General features: G+C 39.9%; 2 protein-coding genes across 3 annotated transcripts in view; both read right to left on the bottom strand.

Moving 5' to 3' along the window:
- Positions 1-25,334, bottom strand: part of LOC126483705 (BLOC-1-related complex subunit 8 homolog) — a 129,136-nt gene that overhangs the window by 92,931 nt on the left and 10,871 nt on the right. The gene's annotated exons all lie outside the window — the stretch shown is intronic.
- LOC126483704 (piggyBac transposable element-derived protein 4-like) lies at positions 443-24,555 on the bottom strand. The gene is made up of 3 exons (XM_050106793.1): positions 24,501-24,555; positions 2,288-2,407; positions 443-2,183 (listed from the first exon to the last, which is right to left on the bottom strand). Exon 3 carries the CDS (start codon positions 2,152-2,154, stop codon positions 1,255-1,257), a length of 900 nt encoding a protein of 299 aa, XP_049962750.1. The 5' UTR covers positions 2,155-2,183; positions 2,288-2,407; positions 24,501-24,555; the 3' UTR covers positions 443-1,254.

Here is a 25,334-nt window from a genome sequence, read left to right on the forward strand (position 1 = left end):
CCCAAACTTTGAACTGTTAATTGTGGCTTTTGTCCCTTACCCACCACAAGCTGTGTCTTTGGTTGGTAATTATTTCACATGAGTGTGCCTATATGATCTCTCTTTTAAAAATGTTATTTCTTGCAGTCATCTATGTAACTGGGTCACAACAGCCATATAATCTTATTTCTGTGTGAACCAGCAGGAAATAAGAAACACTTAACACTTTGGCTGCCGGCCATGTAAACTGTGCCATTTCTTAGAATGCCAGCATTTTTTGCTAATATTGTACATTTGTTTTACAGAAAACATTTTGTTGTGGTACTAACTTTTTATGAAAGCCGGCATCATCTTCTTCCAGAAAATGTATATACAGCTCCTTTGAGCATTTAGTTTTTTTTCCTTATATTTTTAATGATTGTAAGCTTTTACAAAATATACAAAAGTTTACAGAAACGAAAAACATGTTTTACTGACATTTAATTCCTCATAATCTGCAGTTTTACATCAATTAATGGAAAACTGGTATCCTAAGTCCATAATTATTATAAATTGTTACATAAAAGATTCACAAAGTATAATGTTTTTTCGTGTAATATATTCTGAAACATGGTTCTTTGCACATTGTGATTCTGCACTCGCTGCACTGGTATGTCGTGTCTCTTCTTGTAGACTTTCCTGTTTCCTTTTTTCCTTTCACTGAGCATACTTTGCACATTCTCTGGATTCTTCCTTTACCTGGTGGAGGTGGTATTTTTTCCAGGAAATGCTTTCCTGTAGATAGTCTACTTAGGTGTCCACCAACAGATCGTCGTTTGGGAGTGTCTTCACATATTGTTAGTTCTGCATCTAATACCTTCACAAACTTAGACAAAGATATCTTCTTACTTTTTACCTTATTGTGGAGAATGCACGCATTCACCAAACACATAAGGAAACAATGAAATGCAAGTTTTCTCCACCATTTCACTGTTCTGTGTTCAAAACCCCCATACGACATCCTCTGATCAGATAGATCAACCCCAATCTTTTTGTTATTGTACTCCACAACACAGGTAGGTTTAATTTTTTCCTTGCCCCTTCTGTCTTCATAACATATCATTTCAGCTTGATGTCTGGTGTTTAGCATGTATACATTTCTTTTATCTTTCCAACATACAGCTAAAACATTCCCTTTCCTACAGAAAATCTGCTCACCTCTTTGTATGTTAGATGATTTCAGTGGCTGAGGCATTCCCCTCCTGTTCTTCAAACAGCTCCAACAAGGCCTGTCTTCTACTTTTCTAATTCTCTTGCACGAATAGGGCTTGTATAAAAACGATCAGTAAATAATGTATGCCCCTTACCCACTAGGGTGCCAAGTAGATTTTTCACAATGTCAACCACAACATTGCTTTGGCCACAGAAAATCTGTAAATTCCAAATATAACCAGAGTTAGACTCTGAGAGCATACATAATTTCATGCCATATTTGCTAGGTTTTTGTAGCAGATACTGCTTGAAATAAATTCTGCCTCTATATTTACACATGCCTTCATCAACCATTATGTCATGGTCAGGCAGGTACGCCTGCTGAAACTGTAAACAGATGGTTTCAACTAGAGGGTGGACCTCGTGTAATGGGTCGTACCCAGGTTCACCTCTCTTGATTTCCAATGAATTATCATTCAAATGGAAGTTTGACATAATCTGTAGGAATCTGTTTCTGGTCAACAGATTTGGGCAGTAGTTACAAGACAGACAAGGATCTTGGCTCCAATGATCTCCTATAAAGGGCTTTTGGCTGATGCTCATGTGGAAAATTATAGCCAGGAATTTTTTTACTTCCACTAAAGTGACGCCTGTCCAACCAAACATCCTGCATGCAGGAGTGAGCTGACCTCCACTTGTCAGTTGCCTTAGCTTCTGTCTAGCATAAAGATTTGTCTGCTCTTTGTAATGAGCAAGAAGGTCCCTGTCCACAAAATATGAAAAGAAATCCAGAACTGAAGAGTCGGCATCTAATCCACATAAATTTGTTACACCATGGTCCCCACTAAAAATGTCAATACTTGGAAAACAGTCTATATCAGCCCACTCCTCTGTAGACCCAGTATGATATCTTGCTGGGCTGCCCCTTTGTCTTGGCCTCCTTTCACTGTTGTCAGGACGGATATTTTGTGGTTCTACATCCATAATAGGATCACTTTCTTCATTCTCTGAACCTAAAAAGAAGAAAATCATTTTTCAGTGTTCAGAAAATGAAGAAAAAATGTAAACAATTGGTTCAGCAGTGGTATAACACAAAATCATAATTTGAAATACTCACTTGAAATTTGATGCAATTCTTCTTGGACAACGTCAGGATCATCATCTGAATTGTCGATGTTGTCATCCCCACTCTCATTATCAACAAATTCTTTCTCCAATTCACACAAAACTTCATCATCTGCAAGAGAGTGTGAAGCCATGTCCATTTACTTACGTACTCAACGAGCAGATGCCACTTTCCAACTGCGTGGGTTCATACAGCGAATGCGATCTATTGGCCATTTGAGGAACTAAATGTAGATGATCTGTCGGCTGTTTTAGACATTACATGTAGTAAGTACGGCAATGAAGGCCGATCGAGCCCGTCAATAAACGTGATTTCGTATTTAAAAGCAGGAAAAAGCAGATCACGTCAAATAACGTGATCAGCACTCTACAGAAATTCCCGCATCCCGTCAATTGACATGATTGGCACTCAAAGTGTCAAATAATTTTTATTCTATGTATTGGTTTTATCTAAGTATTTATCAGAATATATCTCTGTTTACTCACATCTGTACTAGACAAGCCTCTAAAACATAACCTAATTTTACCTAGCTATAGTATCTTTATCCTTTTAAGACCATATGTCATTTTACGTTTGTAATTGAACATTACATACGAAAGTGGGTGTCTATTCTTCTTCTCCATGTTGTATTATCCATTTCTTTTGCTTATGTTAAGTTTTGTCACAAATACTTCCACAAGTGACATGTTGTTCAAAGTGCACTGGTTTATGTTATTTACCACATTGTATTGGATACACTTCATGCTGTGTCCCCCCTCAGGAGACACCGCCTTAACAAAACACTGTCCGTGTGGGCGAGGGGGTTTGTGTGATCCAATGAAATGGAGGGCTATGCCGGCGGTTGTGTAACTACCAGCAGGGCCTCCCAAGCCGGACAGGCCTCCATAGAGGATCCAGACAAAGTGTGTCTCACAATGTCCTGTCTAGTGTCCTGTCCTGTCCTGTCCTGTCCTGTCGTATCCTATACACTCCCTTCCTTTCCTTTTCCTTCTTGTGATTGTGTGGCAGCAGACACAGTCCTCTAATGTGGACAGTGGAAGATCCTTGGAAACCAGGACAACATTGATGCACATAGACCTTACTGCGAAGGGATGGATAGCGTTCTGTAGTTGTGGTGAAGACAAGGGGTAAGGCCCTGAAATAAAACCTTGGTTGGTGTCCAGGCCATGAGGTGGCAGCCCCGCCAGGACACTCGGAGGCTGTGGGCTGATAACCTGCACCACCAAAAAAACACATATCACAGAAACTAAAAGGAGAAACAGCCGGATGGGTCTTAAGGATATGACCCTTGGCCTGAAAAGGAAAACCCATATTGGTTTTTGGAATGTAAAGACTTTGAGAGAGGCAGGGAGGCTAAGACAGGTCGAAAAAGAGATGGAGAACTATCGACTAGATATATTAGGACTAAGTGAAATAAGGTGGCCAGAATCTGGGGAATTCCAAACACAAAATGACGGAGTGTTGCTGTATGCGGGTCAGACAGGTGAAGACGTGATGCATAGGAATGGTGTAGGACTCTTACTAACCAAAAAGCAGCAAGAAGAGCTTACTGGAGTGGAAACCAGTCTCAGAACGGATAATAACCGCATGCTTTAAAACAAATGTGCGATATGTCACTGTAATTCAATGCTATGCACCTACTGAAATGGCTAAAGGAGAATTAAAACAAATTCTAGGGATATAAAAATTTTAATGGGTGACTTCAACACAAAAGTTGGTTCAGAAAATGAAGGGCTTGAACATATCATGGGCGTGCATGGCATGGGGATCAGGAATGTAAATGGTGAACTGTTGATAGACACGTGCGCTGAACATGACCTAGTCATTGGAGGCACGTTTCCACATTGTAACTGCCATGAGATAACACATTACTGAAAATCAAAGAGACCACATAGTCATAAGCTGCAAGTTCCGACACTCTCTGTTAGATGTCAGAAATAGAAGAGGAGCAGACTTTGGAAGTGACCACCACCTAGTTTTGGCGGAATTCAGACTGAAGATAGTGGCAAATAGAACCAAGCTCAATCACAGGGGCAAGATAATATATGTGGCAAGGTTAAAAGACCAACAGAACAAAGAAACATTTGCCCTTGAACTACAAAACTGATACCAGGTCCGCTCTGAAGAAAACTTTATGGAATAGGGAATTGAAACAGGTTGGCAAAAAATCAAAGACAGTTATTTAGACGTGGGAGAAAAAATCAAAGGAAGGAATGGATCTCCGATGCTACATGGAATGAAATCAGCCACAGAAAAGAACTAAAACTGAAGTTAAATTTTTGTAAGACAAGAGCGAAGAAGAGTGAAGCACAATAAAGACTACACAGAGGCAAACAAAAAAGTGAAAATATGGCTACATCGAGATAAAAGGAAATGGATAGATGAGCAAGCAAGATTAGCAGAAGAGGCAGCAAGAGAAGGAAATATGAAACAGCTCTACAATATTACCAAATGGTTGTCAATGAAGAACTTCAGACATGAAGGACCAGTTAAGAGCAAGGATGGGGTGATGCTTACAACCCAACAGGCACAGCTACAGAGATGGGAGGAGCACTTCAAGGAACTGTTAAATTGTGAAGACAACCAAGAGGAACAGGTAAGAGATGTTCCAGACAAAGTCGAAGAAGATCAAGATATAAATTTGCAGTGCCCCGCAATGGACAAAATTAGGATGGCCTTGAAAACACTAAAAAATGCAAAGGCTCCAAGCCTAGATAACATAGCACCGGAGCTCTTAAAAGCCGATACTGAAAGTACTGTTAAAATGCTACATCCTTTGCTGAAGCATATTTGGCTTGAAGAGAAATCTCCAAAGGAGTGGAAAAATGGTTTGGTGGTAAAGCTCCCAAAAAAGGGAAATCTGTCAGACTGTAACAACTGGTGTGGTATTACATTGTTGTCAGTGCCCAATAAGGTCCTCACCAGAATTATTTTAAACAGAATTAAAAAATCCCTTGAAAAGCAACTGCATAAAGAACAGGCAGGTTTTAGGGCACAACACAGTTGTGTTGATCTTATTAACACTCTTTATCATTTTAGAGCAAAGCAAAGAATTCCAAGCAACCATGTACCTGGCATTCATTGATTTTCAAAAGGCCTTCGATTCCATGAAACAAAGTGCTCTGGGAGGTGTTGCGGAAGTATGGCATACCACAGAAGATCTTAAACATCATAAAAGATGGCTACAAATGTTGCGTACTCCACAAGGGAAATATGACAGAGCCCATAAAAGTAACAACTGGAGTCCGGCAGGGTTGCATTTTTATCACCAACACTTTTTCTACTTGTTCTAGACTCTGTTATGAGAAGAGTCACAGTAGGCAGGAGACAAGGAATCCAGTGGGGGATCCATGAACGTCCGGAGGATTTGAATTTTGCAGACGACATAGTTTTATTAGCTCAAAGGCTGAGTGATATGCAAGCTAAATTAAACTTGCTGAAAGTAGAAGCAGAGACTGATGGCCTCAAGATAAATACAGGCAAAACAAAGGAAATGAGAGTAAATTCATGGAACATATGTAATGAGGAGCTCTGGCGAATAACAAACCAGATACCTATAAAAGACCATATACGAGAGAGAAAGTGGGGTTGGTTGGGGCACACCTTGAGAAAACCAGGTGGAGCCATCAAGAAAAAAGCATTGGAATGGAATCCCCAGGGAACAAGGAAGAGAGGAAGGCCAAGGGGCACATGGAAGAGGACAGTGGAAGGGGAAGCAAAAAGAGTTGGCAAGACCTGGGCAGAATTGAGGCAAATGGCCAAAGACAGAGACGGATGGCGGGTTCTCCTGGATGTCCTATGCCCCCAAAGGGGCCAAAGGAATTAAGTCAAGTCATGCTGTGTCCATTTCCTTGCCTTCTACGTTACCACACGGTTTACACTTGTGTTCGTGGTACTTTACTTCTTGATAACTTACTTGTGTGATTCTCATTTTAGCATGAAGTTAACCTTTATTTGTATTTCAGTTGAATAAGTACTTACCATAGCTTCCTACCGATAGATAAGTTTATATCCTTGTTGTCGTATTACTACACCTTTCCGACTTTGTTACAGCTATAAAAATTTTTTGTTCACATATATGTACATGAGCTGTGGCATCATGTTATATTATGCTCCACTACCTTGTGTTCTATAATATTGTTATATGTATTGTTATATTACAATTACCCCACATATTTCCCAGTGTAAAGATTTGCTGAGACATTTATCTTAATTGATTGCATTTTTACATTTTCAATTGTTGATACTTTTGTGCTCTTAAATGATAGCATTTGTATGTTGGACACCTATCAAAGTTTAGATCTGTCCAAGGAAATGGTAGAATTATGCTTGTCATGTTAATTGCACTTATTTTAGTTTCACCTGGGTCACTATATAATTTATTCATTTTATGCCATAGGGAATAATTATATCACAATGCTTTAATATTCTATAATGGATGATTTATACATACTTAGTTGTTTGATGGTATCTACTGAATCTACACACTGTACATTCCAGTTTGTCAGTGTCCATGGTACCTGCAGCCAACCCCTCCTCCCTCCCCTGCCATCCGTACTTCAATGTTCCATTATTTCTAAAACTGTATTGTGTGTAAATATTCTATAGCTACTGTAATTTGAACCTGCACCCTCAGCCCACCTCCCTTATCTTGCCTGCTGTGTCTATACAATATATTTTCCAGTTGCCTGTGCTCCTGTCATGTTTGCGCCATACCCAACTCCTTTTTTTTTTTTTTTTTTTAGATGCACGTCACATTTGGTGCTTTGCAAAGCAACATGTGTTAGGTATCGGGTATCTTGCATGGCATTTTTGCTGTTTTGGCATGCATACACCATGACAAAACAGAAATAAAGAGTACCAGAGTAAATACAAAAACTTACCTATCATACATATAGTAATAAGAATGTATGAAGGATACTGATAGAAAGCTTAATTCAGTTTTCAAATGTTCCTTTGCAAAAGAAAACCTAGGAGAATTGTCCCACTTCAGTCCTTATAGCACTGAAAAGATGAGTGAAATTAAAAAACAGCTGAAATCAGTATAATTCAACAAAGCTCCAGTGACCAATGGAATCCCTATCAGACTGTATACTGAATTTGTGGCTGAGTTAGACTCTCTTCTAAATATAATCTGTCATACAACAAACAATGTTATCTACAAAACTACCATCCAATATCCTTCACATTCATTTGTTGTAGAATATTAGAACATACTCTGAGCTCAAACATAATGAAGTATCTGGAACAGAATGACCACCTCCACGCCACCACGCATGGATTCCGAAAACACAATCATGTGCAACCCAACTCACACTTTTCTCACATGACATACTGAAAGCCTTGGATCAAGGCAGTCGGGTAGATGTGTCATTTCTTGATTTCTGAAAAGCATTTGACTCAGTAGCACACCTAAAAGTACAATGATATGGGGTGTCAAATGAAATTTGTGACTAGACTGAGGACTTTTTGGTGGGGAGGACACAGCACGTTATCTTAGACGGAGAGTCATGATCAGATGTGGAAGTAACTTTGAGTGTGCCTCAGGAAAATGTGTGGGGACACTTGCTGTTCACGTCATATATTAATGGCCTTGCAGGCAATATTAATAGTAACCTCAGACTTTTTGCAGATGATGCAATCATCTATAATGAATGTCTGAAAGAAGCTGCATAAATATTCAGTCATATCTCAAAAAGATTTCAAAGTGATGCAAAGATTGGCAAGTTTTCCTATGACTAATATACCAATGAGTCGTGTAACATTTTGTGGGATTATGAAATGGAATGACAACATAGGCTCAGTCATGGGTAAAGCAAGTGGCAGACTTCAGTTCATTGGTAGAATATTGGAGAAGTGCCATCAGTCTACAAAAGAGATTGCTTACAAATCACTCATGTGACCAGTTCTAGAATATTGCTCAAGTGTGTGGGACCTGTACCAAATAGGACTAACGGGGAATATTAAACAGATCTGCAAAAGTGGTTGTTTGATTGTAATGTGCTACATTTTATCCACCTAAAAGACAACTTGGTATGAGGTTCTAACTCACAATGAACAAATTTTGTAACAAAAATTTTTGAAGGAATGTAAAAGTACAGTTTCCATTTCTTGTAAAAAAAAAAAAAAAAATTAAAAAAATAAAAAACCACCCTCTGTTTTTTTCTCAAATATTACAATATGAACCATGACAGCAGATATTTTCCATGTACATGCACTATGTTACAGACCAGACGATCACAGTAAAGTCTGTTGAAACCAGTTGTCAACAATATAGAGGTATTTATGTGATCTTGGCTATAGAAAATTTGTTACCAGCAAACAAGTATTACAGGATACTTGGGTGGGGACTCAAATTGGAATCCCTGGAGAGAAGGTAATTTTCTTTTTGAGAAACACTACTGAAAAAATTTAGGGAACTGGCATTTGAAGCTGACTAAGAGAATGATTTACAGCCACCAATATACATTTCATGTAGGGACCACAAAGATAAAACACGAGGAATCAGGTTCATACAGAGATATAAGGACAGACATTTAGTCATTTTTCTGTCACTCTATTTGTGAGTCAAAGTAGGGATGAAAAAGACTAGTAGCAGTACACAATACCTTCCACCATGCACCTATGGTGGCCTGCTGAGTACATTACGTCATGCAGATATAGATGCAGTCTTGGTAACAATGTTTATGATTTGATGAGATCCTTCTTGTCAATGGGAGAAATCGAAGAAGCCTTTATTAGTTTAATTGTTGCCCTAAGAATAGAAGGCATTTAATCTCCCGCTATGCATCTTCCTGGTTCTAGTAAGTCCTGTTTTTTTTTTTCCCATTAACACTGTAGCATTTCCTTTATCTGTCAGAAGAATTAGAATGTCTTTATCACAATTTAAATCTCTGAGAGTTCTCATTTCGCCTTTTGTTAAGTTAGTGCTCGGTGTTTTCTCCTAAGCAAGCTGATGCTATACATATTTCACCTGTAGCTGATGCAGGAAAAAAACTGATTCCAGCTTCAATAGCAGCAACAATGTCTTCCATTGGTATTCTAGAAGGTGAAACTGCATAGTTTCCTCTTTGGGAAGCATGTCACATCTATTTCCATCTTAGACAGAAAGACAGAACACTGTCAATGTATTAATAACAGTATGACTTACATCTCAAGCTAGGGAAGCTACACTCTTTTCTGTAGTCTGTTGAAATTCCCCTCCTGTCCATTAACTGACACTATAGAATCTACTTCTTTGGTTCAGTACATTAAACAATTGACCTTGTCCTGAATTTCGCAACACAACTTATTACAGAGGAAAGTGTGTAGCTCCATTAACTTACAGTTCACAGGTCACATCGTGTGCGATGGATGCCCTCTGGCAGCAGTGATGACTGTATGCGATCACAGATCCAATGTGCAGCTGCTGAAATGAAGTTTCTCTTCACCCTCACAAAATGTGGTATTGTCAAGATGCACCTGCATTGCAGCAAAAAGATTATAGGACTAAGTAAATGAGATCTCTTCTTCCACATGCCTTCCAAAAGTTTAACTTCTCTTAATAGATCCTTCCCATAAAGGTGTTTGATCATGGAATGCAGGCTTTTGCTTCAGTTTTGATTCCTGTCTCATCCATCAGTGACTGGACATCAGTGACTGGACATCACTGACAGCCTTTACATGTCATTAACCTTTTGTTGGGTTATGTGAAAGATCCTTCAATAATATTCTGCTATGCTAGTCACTGAAGTCTTCACACATTGCTCTCTTGACAGTCAAACGCATTTCACTCAGCGTCTATCTATAGCTCTCTGCTTTGTTTTACACTGATTATGTGGTGGTCTTATTTCTTTACAAGTTTTTTACAATGACCGTTATACCATGGAGGGTTCTTCTCATCATGAACTGTTCTACTAGGTACATCAAGTGCTTGGTCAAGTATTCTTTTAAACTTGAGTCACAATTCTTCTACATGCTTCTCTCCAGAGCTAAATGTTTCAAATTCCATGTACATGTATTATGTTACATAGGTTGTTGAGCATATAAACCCTTCTACTTGTACCTTAGTAACCATTGTTGCTACAACTGCCTTATGGTCACTGTTACTAATTTCAATGTAGACATCCTCAAAGATGTCAGATCTGTTTTTTGCCATTACAGCAACTATATTTCCAACATCAGCGGTAGTTTGCATAGAAGGTATTTGGTAATGTTTCACAGGATGTCTTGTCCCTTCAACCACTAAAAAAACTGCAATTATCCCAATTTTCTGTTGTACGGCAAAAGACTTCTCTGATGATTAAATAATGAAGGAAAATTATTTGCTAGCAAACTGAGGTTTTCTCTAAAAATTTTGATTACATCAGAAGGTGAGTCTGATGGTGAATAGAAGGATCCAATTGCATTCTGTAACTTCAGTGATATATGCTTGGGAGGGGAAGAAAGGAGACAGGGGAGGGGACGGGGGACGGGGGGTCTGATCTGAATCCTAACCAAAAATAGATTCAGTTGTAAGTTTATGCCCACCACTGATACTGAATGTTTCCCCAAATAATCTTGCCTGCAGCTTCAATTTCTATCTCAAAGGGTTTGTGTTTCTTATCTACTGCAACAAATACACCACCTCCATTTCCCATTATAGCCTATGCTTCCAATACATGCTTAAAAATTTCCCGAAAGTTTTACTTCTGTCAACATCAAGTTTTAACCAGTTTTCTGTACCAAGTACTGTGTGAGCTTCACTGCTTTTTATGAGTGCTCCAAGCTCTGGCACTTTGTTGTGAATGCTTTAGCAGTTAACTCCTAGGATTTTAATGCTCTCATCAGTAAGGGATACTTTTTAAAATCCTACACTGATACTTCTGGGTCTCCTACAGTTATCATTAACTGGGCAGGATGGAGAGTCATCTAACTTTAAAAAAAATCTTTGTGTGCAACCCAGACACAGTCAGCTACCTGGTTAGCAAGCTCTGATGTGTAGTGCACACCCGACCCATCAAGGGGTACCTTACATTCGCAAACCTATGGTCTAAAGTCTAGGAAGTCACGACATAGCTTGTCACAACCAGGAACAATGCTGCCGATTGTGAGCATCATTGAAACTCCATGAGTAAGGCTGGTATTCTCAACTTCCCTGTCAGTCACAGGAATGATCCAAATATTATCTCACATCCCAGATGGCACGCACCATCGTCCCAACAGGTGCTACAATCTGCAGTTGGTTACACCCTGTTCCCTCAATGAGTTCTTCAGCACGTTGAATGCATATAAATTGAATACATATGGTGCTCCTTCCCAACCCTTGCTGCCGTTTCCCTATGGTGTACCATTATTCACCTTATGTTTGGACCACCTGTGATTAACAGACTCCAACCCTTTTGTGTTTGCCTCTCCTTGACACATGACTCAGCATGTTTCCCAATACATTAAGTGGGTCTCACTGGCTCAGTTTAAGTTTCGGTGAAAGACAGCATTTCAAACTTACTAGTTAGGGGGACGTTTGTAATATCAGGAATTGCCCCTAGTCCTTGCCTCACCTGTACAGGATACCTAGACCTACCACTGACATGCCACTCAGCCATTCATGTTCAAGAGGACATGTAGTGATAGACCCTGTATTTCCTGCAGAAGAGACAGTATCCACAAGAGAGGACAGTTGTTGAGACACCTTTGGTACCTCTGATACATGACTCTTTGGTGGCCTCCCAACACACCTATTCACAGCAGCTCTCAATCACTTGACAGTAGTCAGTGTAATTTCCAGGTGCTTATGAACTGAAACTAACTCATCCTGTGCCTGAGTTGGCCTGCATTATGCCTGGCACAATATTTTACAGAACAAGAAAAAAAACTATCTTTAAATTAAGCTTTCTGATCATCTTTTAATTAAAGAGTCCAATCTGCTGCAATTATTACCACTAGTCTATCAGAACTGAAGTCATTAACAGCCAAAATGAGACATCCATTACAACAGAAAAAATTGGTACAAAATTTACTATTACTCTGAAAGTCTTTTACAGCATAAACAAAAGAATGACAGAATATAAAATTTAAATCACACTTATCAGGCACATGCAGTCCACCACAATGGAAAACCCTGAAGTCAGTTTACATATGTAAAAGTATGTGCAAAACTGCATGGATTTCTTACTTTGCTGATTTTGACACACACCCTACACTTGCATGCCAAAGATAAACACGGCGGTGTCACTTTACCACAGTCAAAAATGCAAAAATTGTGGAGCAACAATGGGGCACATCTTCCACATGTGGCAGCTATCAAACCTTGATGAGATTTCAGAGTCATGCAAGGATTGGCAACTTGCTTTAATGCTCAGAAATTTAAAACTGTGTACATCACAAATTGAAAAAAAACATAGTATCCTATGATTCCAGTATCAATGATTCATACTGGAATCAATCAATTCACACAAGTATCTGGGTATAACGAATTATTGTGTACCCAGGACAGCAGCTGGTCAAATATTTATCATGGAAGATCACCAAACAGCTGTACATATTTGAGATGTTGTTTTATTTTATTTTGACTACCAGTTTCAGCGTTTCAGTATGCCATCTTCAAGCCCCATATGTATTTCATAGATAGACATTCAGATGTATCGATATTAGCATAGTGGAGCCATCAGTGTCTGGATATTGTGAATTCACTTTTTGAGTGTTTCCTTTGAAGACTTGACAACAACTAGAAGGGAGTACTCGAAAACAAAGTCATGATGTCCAGACACTGATGGCGCCGGCACGCCAATATCGATACATCTGGATGGGGCTTGAAGATGGCATACTGAAATGCTGAAACTGGTAGTCAAAATAAAATAACATCTCAAATATTTAGGGCTGTTTGGTGATCTTCCTTGATAAATAGAGCACATGGCAGCACTTGGTTCACTGGCTAAACATTGGTAAAATGCAATCAATCTACAAAGGAGACCATTTACGATACACTTTTGTGTCCCATCTTAAAATATTTCTCAAGTGTGTGGGAACCATACTGAATACAACTAACAGGGAGTACTGAACGCATGCAAAGAAGGGCAATGTGAATGGTCAGAGGATTGTTTCACCCATGAGAGAGTGTCACTGAGATGTTGAAAAACATGAACTGGCAGGCACTTTAAGATAGATGCCAATTATCCCACAAAAGCCTATTACAAAGTTTAAAGGTTCAGCACTAAGTGATGATTCCAGGAATAGATTAGTACATCCTATGTATCACTATCATAGGGACCACAAAGACAAGATTAGACTAATTACAGTACACACTGATTCATTTAACACACCATTTTCCCCATGGCACATATGCAAATGGAACACAAAAAAGCCCTAATAAGTAATAAAATAGGAAATATCCCCTGTCATGCATTCAACAAGATTTGCAGAGTGTATATGTAGCTGCAGATGCAGAAAGAGAATCATTGTAGAAGACCCAAAATTACTTCTCTACTTTGGTTATGATTGTTGGGCAGTGACTTAAACCTCCTCCAATTTATGAGCAATATGTGCAACTTAAGGAAAAGACAGATTACTACTTACCATAAAGATGACAAGTTAAGCTGCATATAGGCACAGTTAAAAAACATTTATGCATTGATTTTTGGCCACAAGCTTCATCAGAAAAAGAAAGAAAGACACACACACACACACACACACACACACACACACACACACACACACACACATTCATTCACACAAGCAAGCACACCTAACACAGAATTCTGGTCAAGCTGCCTGAGATGGTTGTCATGTGTGCATAACATATGTGTTTTTGTTTGGGGTTGTTTTGGGGGAGGAGACCGGACAGCGAGGTCATTGATCCCATCAGATTAGGGAAGGATGGGGAATGAAGTCGGCCATGCTCTTTAAAAGGAACCATCCCGGCATTTGCTTGGAGCGATTTGGGAAAATCATGGAAAACCTAAATCAGGATGACCAGACATGAGATTGAACCATCGTCCTCCCGAATGCGAGTCCAGTGTGCTAACTACTGTGTCAGTGTCACCTTGCTCAGTGTGTTTTTGTGAGAGAGGAAAATTGGACGGAGGGGGCGGGGGGGGGGGGGGGGGGGGGGGTGGCAGCGGCAGCTTATGAGACATCTTGATTACCATATGATTTTTGAAGACTGGAATGAAAAATGAAGCTGTTCTGTTTAACTTTACCAATGGCTTAAATTATGGCTCAAGATTGATTCAACCTGGACATCAAAGAATGGAATGCAGTATCTAAACATTTCAGAGTGCATTTCGGTTATCAGCATTCACACAGACTATCAAAAGAATGGACCACCACCACCACTGAGGAGTCTCGGCAAGAAAGTTGCAACACTGATGGTGTACTGGGTGGTTATCTGTTAACATCAGAAGTTTCTTGCTACACTCACTTGCATTATAGTAATGGACTTTGTGCTCAGTATTATTTCATGGCTTCCTTTATTATCTGATAACTGTGAGGGTTGGATGCAGACTTATTAATGTTGAATGCATACCTTCACTTCCCATTTACTTCAGCCATGGCCAATAATGAGTGATACATGTTTCACTGTGGGTCACAGGGTTGCAAAAAACAGTTCAGTTTGCTTGTTGAAGCCCACATTATGATATGTGTTAAATCCCATCTTGTGATTGCTGTTGTGTGACACATTTCAATAAAGTAAGCAAGTATAATGTTAGGAGTACACAAAAATTGTTAAGTTACTAAGGTAAAATGAAAGTGCTTGATAACATCCATTCTGGTGTTCCTGCCCACAGTGTTATGGCAGTAGTGCTAAATTGCAATAAAACTTTGTGTTTTTTTGCTAAAATCGGATGATTTACCTGGAAAACAGAGACAGATCACTACACTAAAACTGACCACCATTGAGATGGCACAATATGTGTAACAGAAAAGTGTGTGGTGAAAGCTTCAGTGCAGACATCTCAGTTTGTAAAGAAGACTGTTTTAGAAGAGGGAAATTTGTCATCAGACTTCTCAACTTTACTGACATTAAGCTGGATTATCAAAAGCATTGCTTTACACTAAATGAGATATGATGACAAGCAATGAAAGAATAATGTATGAGAGAGTCTCAAATACAAATATGTACTCCTTCCAAGCCATTATCAACAAATTTTGACAATGAAAATATTGGCTTGTCATCAACATCAGGTAGTAGCACCTCTCTTGCTGCTTTGGACCTTAACTTTGTAGATCAAGACAACAGCATAAAATAATGGGTAAAATAGGTTGTATCCTACAATAAATGTCACATTTAAATTTCCAGTACAGTGCAAACTTTTATTTTGAATAAGCGCATAAACATTTTTGTGCATTAGTGTATATATCAAGCTTTTGTTGTGTTAATCTTTGAACATGTACTGCAACTTTAGTATGGTTAATCCCATTGTTTACTACTGGCTTACTTTTAAATTACACTGTACATCATTTCGCATAATATTACAGTTTGTCTAGTTTTTCTCTAATCACTACATGCACTGTATGCTAATTCCTAATTACAGCATCAAATAACTATTTTAGAAATCATTACAACAAGAGTGACTTCCATTAATTCAGACTGGGATTTCCCAGTTAGTCACAATTAGTGAGTTCATTGTTTAAATTTCACGTGAGGGAGGAGGGGAGGGGGGGGGGGGGGGAGGTTAAATGAAAAATAACTGCAGCATGTATGAAAAAGCACACTTATAAATGAAAAAGTCATTGGAATGAAAAGTGCTTCATAACTGAAAAAGTCAGTTCTTTTGAGGGGAAAAATATACCTTTAAATTAGACAGCAGTTTAAAGTAGAAAAATGTACTGTGCTATACCTTTAAATTAGACAGCAGAATAAAGTAGAAAAATGTACTGTGCATGTTTGGCATTTATGGGTGCTCAATAGTGAGGTTGTCAGCATCCTGACACACACACACACACACACACACACACACACACACACATACATTTACTTTAAACGACACAATCACTCCATTTCACACACCATAAGACAACGGACAAAGGGTGAAATGTGCTATACCTGGGATTAAAACATAAAGAAAATGTCAGAGGAGCAAAATAACACCATAGGGAAATGTGATTAGCTGACTACTCACAAAAACATGTGTGAGCCTGTCACCTTGTTAATACTTTACAAACATCTCGCTACAATTTTAGGAAACATGTCAGACATATCATGAAAACCTTAAAACTCTAACCACATTTGTTTGAGTGTCACTTAAAACAGAGAGCAGATCTGTCAGTAATTCCACAACTGCCCTCTAATGTGAAAATAGAACACAGTCTGGTGAAATGTGTCGCAAACCACAAGCACCATACATAGGAGGGTCCTCTCACCAGAGCAAGAAGCCAGGCACCATAAGACCATAGCCTATTCAAAGACGAGTAAGGAAGACCTCTTTCTGTCTGTGTAACTGGAAGGAGGTAGACCACAGCTGAGTTATGGACTTTACTAGATGCAGCTTACTGTCTGTCACTTGCAGCCCATCGGCACATAACTGTGCACCTCAAAAGTGAGGTGATAGCATGCAGGTGGATGGAACACTAAACCAATGAGTGTAACATGTAACATGCCTCCTTGGCTGCTGCATCTGCCCTTTCATTCCCCGCAATACCCACATGCCCTGGCAACCAGCAGAATGGCACCTCATTCTCAAGCCTTTGTAGCTGGAGGAGGGCATCCTGTATAATGGACCACTTTATCTGCTGGGTCAAGCACCGTAGAGAGTGAAGGGCACTCATGGAATCAGAACAGATAAGAATTTAGCATTCATCTGCATCTGCTCCAGTGCCTACATGATCACATATAATTTCACGTCAAAGAAAGTAAAGACTTGAGGCAGTCAGATCTTGATAGCACAATCAAGGAAAACAACAACAGAGCAACCAATGGCATCTCCCTGTTTAGACCTATCCATAAACACAGCTACTCAGTTGGGGTGCACAGTTAACATATCATAAAACAAAATATTAAAAACATATGAAGGAGTGTAACATCTCCATTACTGCACTAAATCTAAAATTACTCTGGCCTCTGCAGGTGATTAAAACCCTTCGTTTGGGGTTTAACATGGCCCTCACCAAGTGACTCCAATACATGCTGCATGCAAATACCAAGCGGCCTTGTTGCTTGTGTATGACGGGAGAATAGGCATTCTGGAAATGGACAAGCAACAGTATTATACAAAGGTGAATTTGGAGCAATGAGGAACTTACATTCTTGATGTACCATCAAGAGCTGCCACCGGATGATGGGTCACAGTTCCCCAGACGAGCAGAGAGATTGGGTATGGGGCAAATACTTGTACAGAATGATAAAACCCACCGTCACGTATAAAACGTAAAACTAAATTAGCCGATGAGGTGTCAGCCAAAGAAGGACAGCTCACCAAGATATGGGCCACTGTCAGATGGGCGCCCCACCAACACTGAGGTGGGTCTTCACGGCGCAGGAGGTAGCCATATGTCACCTAAGCATGGCCAGTGTGGAGCCGGCACAGAACCACAGAGTCCCTGCGAGAGGCCCGCATGAAGGACTGCCACACATTCGTAGTCTCCTTAATAGCACGCAGTTTGTTGAGAGTGCTGAGGTTATTCCATTTCGTCTCCCAAAGCTGCAAAACCTTGCAGTGTAGTACTGAATGCAGGTCAGTTGCAGAGAAGCCGATCTCCATAAGCAGTTTCTGCGTAGCCTGTTTGACCAGCCTGTCGGCAAGTTCGTTGCCTGGGATTCTGACGTATCCTGGGGTCCAAACACCACTGAACAACCACACCATTCCAGGGCACAGACGGACTCCTGGATGGTCACTGTCAAAGGATGACAAGGGTGGCACTGGTCAATAGCTTGTAGGCTGCTCAAGGAGACAGCACACAGAAGAAATGACTTCCAGGGTATGAACATATGTGCTCAAGAGCACGAGAGATAGCCACCAGCTCAGCAGTGAAAACACTGCAGCCATAGGGCAAGGAATGGTGTTCAATATGTCCTCCATGGACATACGCGAAGCTGACGTAACCATCAGCCATCGAGCCATCAGTGTAAACCACTTCATGGCCTCGGTACATGTCAAGAATCGAGAGGAAGTGGCAGCAGAGAGCCGCGGGGTTAACTGAGTCCTTAGGGCCATGTGAAAGGTCCAGGCGAAGCCGCAGCTGAGGTGTGCACCATGGAGCTGTACGTGAATGGACCTCAAGTATAGGTGATAAAAACAAGGACTCCAGTTTGGCAAGAAGGGATTGGACACAAACTGCAATTGGAAGCCCTGACCTGGGTCGCCAATGTGGGAGATGAACAGCCATGAGTGGGAAAAGGAGACGGTGATTCGGATGCACAGGAGAACTACAAACTCCCTGGGAAGGGAGTGATCCAAGGGACCCCTTCCTAGCGAGAGGAACCAAAAACACTTACGTTACTCCGGCGCAGAAGTGGGGACTGATATCCCCGGTGGTTGGGGTGAGGCTAGAAATGTTGTAGCAGTGGCATAAGATGATGTCATTGGTACAGGATGTAGGCCTCAGTGTAGCCTACATCCTCAGCCTCAGTGTAGGTCAGTCAGTCCAGGGTCTTGTACTCCATCATTTTCCTTTCTTTCTGGAGAATTCGGCAGTCAGTTGAGCAAGGCGAATGGTGCTCTCCGCAGTTGACACAGGAGTATTGGGATGTGATAGGTGTCCGCAATCCTGACATGTGATGCTGGAAGAACAGTGAGAAGACATATGGCTGAGCTTCCAGCATTTAAAGCAGCGCCCTGGGGGAGGGATATAGGGCTCTACATCACAGTGGTAGACCACTGCCTTGACCTTCTTGGGTAATGTATCACCCTCAAAGGCCAAGATTAAGGCACTGGCACCTGATTATCCCTCGGACCCCGGTGGACACACCAAACGAAATGTACACCTCGCCGCTCTAAATTGGCGCGCAGTTCACTGTCAGACTGAAAAAGAAGGTCCCTTTGAAATATGACACCCTGGACCATATTTAAGCTCTTATGGGGCGTCACGGTTACAGAAACAACCCCCAACTTGTCACAGGCAAGTAATGCACGTGACTGGACAGAGGATGCTGTTTTGATCAAGACCGACCCAGATCTCATTTTGGACAAGCCCTCCATGTCCCCAAACTTGCTGTCTAAATGCTCAACAAAAAACTGAGGCTTCATCATCATGAAAGATTCCTCATCAGCTCTCGAACATACAAGGTACTAGGGAGAATAAGAGCTGCTGCCATCCTTGGCCTAACGTTCCTCCCATGATGTGGCCAGGGAGGGGATTGATTTGGGGTCAAACTGCTATTGAATTGAGCCTGTGAATGCTTAGAGACTGCTGGTGTTTGACCACCAGCAAGAGATGATGTACTATGCTTCATCACGTGTCATCCACCCCGATGCCACCCACTCTGACCAGGGGCCCTTCCCACAGACGCCATCCAGCTGCAGCAAAGACCACTTGGCAGGATGGCCATTGCCGGGGGTCCCGATGCATCTACTCCTCAGTATATGTGGGGAGTTAACGGTGCAGGCATTAGCAGAATGATCCCTGTGTCGTCAGGGGGCTACAACCAACAGGGTACATGACGGCCCTTCCAGAAGAGACTGGCTTCCATACTGGATTTCAGGTGCAACAAAGCAAACAAGTCTATTATCATCATCACCGTACAAAACGATACTGCACAGTTGGAAAAATATGTACCCAGGAGGGTGACCTTGTCCAACAGTTGGAGAATGAGCAGAAGTGCAGATCCACATCGACGAAGGATGCGATAGGTCTCAGTGCATGATGGACACGATGCACCATGTAAGGCGCCCTTACCCAATTGGCTCACCCTTTGGGAAAACTTTAAAAAATGGAGGTAAAACCCTACAGGGGACCATCACATGAAGGTCACAATGTGTGAGACTCCTTTTAGTCACCTCTTACGACAGGCAGGAATACCTTGGGCCTGTTCTAACCCCCGGACCCACAGGAGGCGTTGCAACACTGGAGGAGGAATATAAAACTGCAAAATCATCCACAAACAAGGAGCATTGTACAGCAAAGAGGCTAACACTTTAAACACTGTCCTGAGGAACACCAACCCCTTGCTAAAAACGATCCAACAGCACATCACCAACTTAGGATTATTTTCCTTTAAAAAAAAGGAAAGGAAGAAAGGGGACACTTCATACTGCCTTCTAAATATTATATTATATGTATATGTATGTATTTTCTTTAGTAAATAAATAATATTCTGAAATATCTGAATGACACTTTTCCTATTCTTTTCATTTGCAAACTTTACCATATGAACTTGTGATGTTACCTAATGGTTAATGTTAGAATAGTTGCTCTTCTAAACAGCATCCCATATGATCAAACCAGCTGCGCCTTTACTTGTGATTACTCATACTTTAGGCACCTGGATTATGCACGGCTTTATTTAAAAAAGGATAGCTCAATGTGGTAATAGGTTCGAACTGCACATGTCTGCTTTCATGCCACACAGCTAATTCACTGCAAATGTAGCTGTAGCTGTGATCCTGCAGTCACTGGCTAGAACTGTGAGTTAATAAAATACACAGAAATACAAAATAAAAGCTAAATGAATAATTTGATAACAAATTTTCCATTCTAATGTCTATAACTGATGTAGATGACAGAGAACTATGTTGAGTAATGTTTATTCAAGAAAGGACATCTCAAATACATGGGAAGTGGTACTACAATATTCAATTAAAATAGAGACAGAAAATATCATTATCAAATGCAGCAAAGTTACGTTGGGAGCATTATGAGAATGGTAGCAAAATCTCCAAAACTTTTGTAATCGAAGATACTTGAAAACTAAGTCCATTTTGTAATCACAATACATGAAATATACACCACCTCAAAACAGTTCAGGATTCAGCTTGATGATTTACAAACCATCACATGTGATACAAGAATGCTAACTCATAGTGTGTCCATCCTCAGTTCCATAATGCAGAGTCCTACTCTGGAGAACTTTCAGACCTCTCAAATCATAAAATCCCTTCAGAAGTTAAAATCTGGTGGCAGCCATTCACTGCACAGAACCCAACACGTCCGTGATAGAATACCACTTGTTACCACAAGCAGGTCCGCCTCTTACCAGAATTCACATAAAAGTGCCCAGAATCTCTCCCTTGAGCTCTTCACTCGAAAAGCCCCAGTCTCCACTTGACTCCCATAGCGTTCTGCTAATGTCTGCTTTTCCACTGGCTCAAGGCCATATCCACCAAATACATTGTTCTAAAGTTCTACAGACATCATGTGACTCAAGCTGACCACTTCCCAGTCTAAAGTATATATCACACCAGCATTCAAACAAAGAAATGTTATAAACATTTGGTCACACTCGGATCATTCACAATAAATATAAATAAAGGTTCGTCCATAAATAAATAATCCAATATTCTAGCACAATTACACTCACAATAAATGACAAAAGATTGTTGTTAATATTGTTTAAACAATTATTGAGGCCTGCTTGTTAGAAGCATATTTCGGCACTCTTTTATGAAGGTCTTAAATTATCATGATTTTATATTATCAGTTGTAATTAATATTTAAATAAAGTTACTGGCAAAGTAGTACACTGTTCAGAGGTACTCAAGCTGTATTCATTTGCTGTGTAATTGTGGAGGATATGATGTTCTGACAAACATTTGCATAATGAAAAGATGTAAAAAATGTAATAAATCAAGAACTAAAATAGATACAGATACGTAGCTTTCAGAGATGATTGCTATCTTGCCATACTGTCATCTGAGATATTGTATGTTGAAATCGCATGAAGCATTTAAACGTTGATGGTTCAGAAATTCATTGCGAAAATGTTTGTTTGCTGTGAAATATTAACTTCTGTAGTTTTAAAGATATTGGAATATTGGTGTGCCAGTGGATGCTACTAATTTTTCTGAGATTGCAAATGTATTCAGGTTTGTCCTCTTAAGCAATTTGTCCATCATCAGAATTCCCCATATTGGCTTTTATCCACATCCGACCCTTTGCTGATGCCCCTGCATCTGGCTTGCCTGCAGCAGCCACTGCAGCCCACCCGACCGTGACACACTCTTGGCCCTGGGGCCATATAGCTTCACAAACAAATTCACCTCACCTCATATCAAATCTAGGTGGCTGATCAGCAAGCTTGCTTATGCATAACATTACAAACTTTGTATATTCACACTTTTTGTAAGACGGGTGGTCCCTCGCAACTATACTTTCCTCATCTGATACTGGGTTGTGTGATGTAACTGTATGTTATTTTGAAATTCTGACTGATGTGCACACAGCACCACTTGGTGGTCCAGCCTATTTCATCCTTTACTTGTGGCACTTTAAATCATTGAAAGGCTGGAGTGTAACCATGTATGCAAGTGAAACAAGGATGACAAACAGTTTAGATACGAAGAGAGTAGAGGCTTTTGAATTATGATTTTATAGAAGAATGCTGAAGATTAAAATAACTAATGAGGAGGCACTGAACAGGATTGGGGAAATAAAAAAAGGGGTTGGTTGATAGGACGCATTCTAAGACATAAAGCTATCAACAGTTTAGTAATGGATGGAAGTGTGGGGATAAAAATTGTAGAGGGGGAGCAACAAGCAGATTCAGAACAATTTAGGCTGCAGTAGTTATTTGGAGATGAAGTCACTTCCACAGGATAGAGTAGAATGGACAGTAGCATCAAACCTGTCTTCGGACTGAAGACCACAACAACAACTACATTAACTTCTGCAACAAAGGCAATGTTTCTGAATATGTGCATACAACTGAAGGTTCAATTATTTTATTTATTCAAATACTACACTGTTCTATGCCCAACAAAACAACCAAAAGACTTCTGGTTAGCACAAGGTTACTAAAAATATTCATCTTTCTCTGGATAATTCTGATTTTTTTTTCAGTAACAAGCAAACACATTTTTAAAAAAATATGTTATCTCAAAACAGTCAATTAAGCACACAAAACATCATGCACAATTTTTAAAAAAATTGATAAATTAAATAAAAACTACTTCAAACCAAACAAGTGATTTAAGAACTAAGTGAAAGCTGCAGACTACATTAATGTTTGTAAAAATTGCAACATCTAGGATGAACAGTTAAAATTCTGAAAATGTGAGGGACAGTGGCTGCCTATAGCTGTGTCCCATCCTTTTCTTGAGAGACGAGGAATGTTTCTTACAGTTTTGTTCATATAGGACATGCTCATACAAGAGTGTCACTTGTGTGGAACTGGTGAACAAGAGTGGGTCATACTCAGTGAAAAGCACATATCATGTGACGCAATATCATTACAGAATGAGATGAAAGCCACATCATTTATGTGGCGATACCTGAGCATATCGCTCTGACCTGAGGGGTCAGCTCGGCACCATAGCATCACAACAAGTAATGACTCATCCACATCTACAGTTCAGTGCATATGCCATGAGCCGGACTCATGGTACACTTGTCATTCCTTTGTTCATAAATCAAAAATGCTTCAAACTCCAACTGGCACATGAATGCCACTGTGTGAACTGAGAGACAAAATGTAGTGTTTTAAACAAATCCTGGTTCAAACTCCCTATATTGATGACCAAGTCTTCCTTAACACTTCAAAATTGGGCAAAATATAGCAGTCCACACAACTGAACAATATCATTTACAAGCCCCACAGATGACAGGAGGCATAGAATACAATGTGTGTTGTCATATACTGTGTATCAGGTGCTGTCTGACAAAGTGATGTCTGGCCACCAGACCGACATCGAGGATGTTTAGAGGCCAAAATGGTCTTCCTCTACACACTGAATTTCAGCAGCACAGTGCCTGTCCACATGTAATGAGAAATGTGGAAGTTGCCTACTAAGAATAGCAGATACCACTGTCACCATTTACTACATGGATTGCTTATTAAATATGTCTGGGATACAGTTGGTCAGCAACTTTTTTTAAGCATTGCTATTGCTTTGGAGAAACATTCCCCAAGCCCTATGATTCTCTGCTATGATATCCTGAGTTGCAGTCACACCATTATACTATCTTTAGTGCAGCATAATGCTTATATCAATCATGTGTATCCTCTGTGTTGCAAATTTCACAAGCATTGGTGTATATAATAATTGGACAAGTGCAATTTTAAAGACATTAGTGATTTCAGTTACACATTACATGGTGTAAAAACAACAACACTTTTAATCACAGTGCTTAACACAAATCCCATGGCAATCATTACCTTATCAAGTACAGCTGTACGTGGTTCAAGGCTGGTAAAGAGGCATTAGTGAAGTGAAGGGAGCCTACAGAAACAAAACATGCAACAAAATATCAATAATATACAGAACAATCACTAAACATGCAATATTTTATGCACTAAGGAAAAAATTTTAAAGGAAAATATCACTCAGCAGTCTACTTAAACAGGACACAAACCACTATTAGCTGCAAACTTTTCAAATAAAACAAGAAGTAAAAAGTGTTTTAACTAACTTGACTTAAACCAACACGACAGACTTTTGAAATGGCACACACTTCACAGTCCAGATGTATACCTATGATACTGTAAAGTATAGTGCCACAGACTCAAAAATAATGTCTCCAGTGCTCAAACAGGTGGAATCATTGAAGCAACAAGTGTGGGAATGTACACAAAACCTAACAATTACAGACTTTTTTAGATCTGGATCACTTTTCATCATCTTGCTTGTTCACTCAATCCCCACTTGCCATTTCCTTGTTGTTTTTATATATATATATTTTCAAAGCAAACTGAATATGTATTTTACTTTTACATAATATCTTGCCAATGGGTACATAACAATCAGAAACCACACTATTTGTAGACAATCGCCAGAGTCTAATTGTTCTAGAAAACAGCTACTAAGGAGCATACAACACCTGTTTGAAGTAACATCCATAAAGACTAACAAACAGCAGTAACAAATTCAAATAAGTACAGCTTTACCTGTCATTTTTCATTTCTTTCTTTCAACAAAATTGGTAAAATGTATCAGACTACTGCTACAAATATGTTCTGGTATTTCAAACACTATATGCTGCATGCTATTAA

The sequence above is a fragment of the Schistocerca serialis genome, chromosome 6 (assembly GCF_023864345.2).
Source record: "Schistocerca serialis cubense isolate TAMUIC-IGC-003099 chromosome 6, iqSchSeri2.2, whole genome shotgun sequence".
NCBI lineage: Eukaryota > Metazoa > Arthropoda > Insecta > Orthoptera > Acrididae > Schistocerca > Schistocerca serialis.

Excerpts from the sequence above, each read along its gene's own strand:
- LOC126483704 (XM_050106793.1), bottom strand. The coding sequence starts at position 2,154 with ATGGATGTAGAACCACAAAATATCCGTCCTGACAACAGTGAAAGGAGG.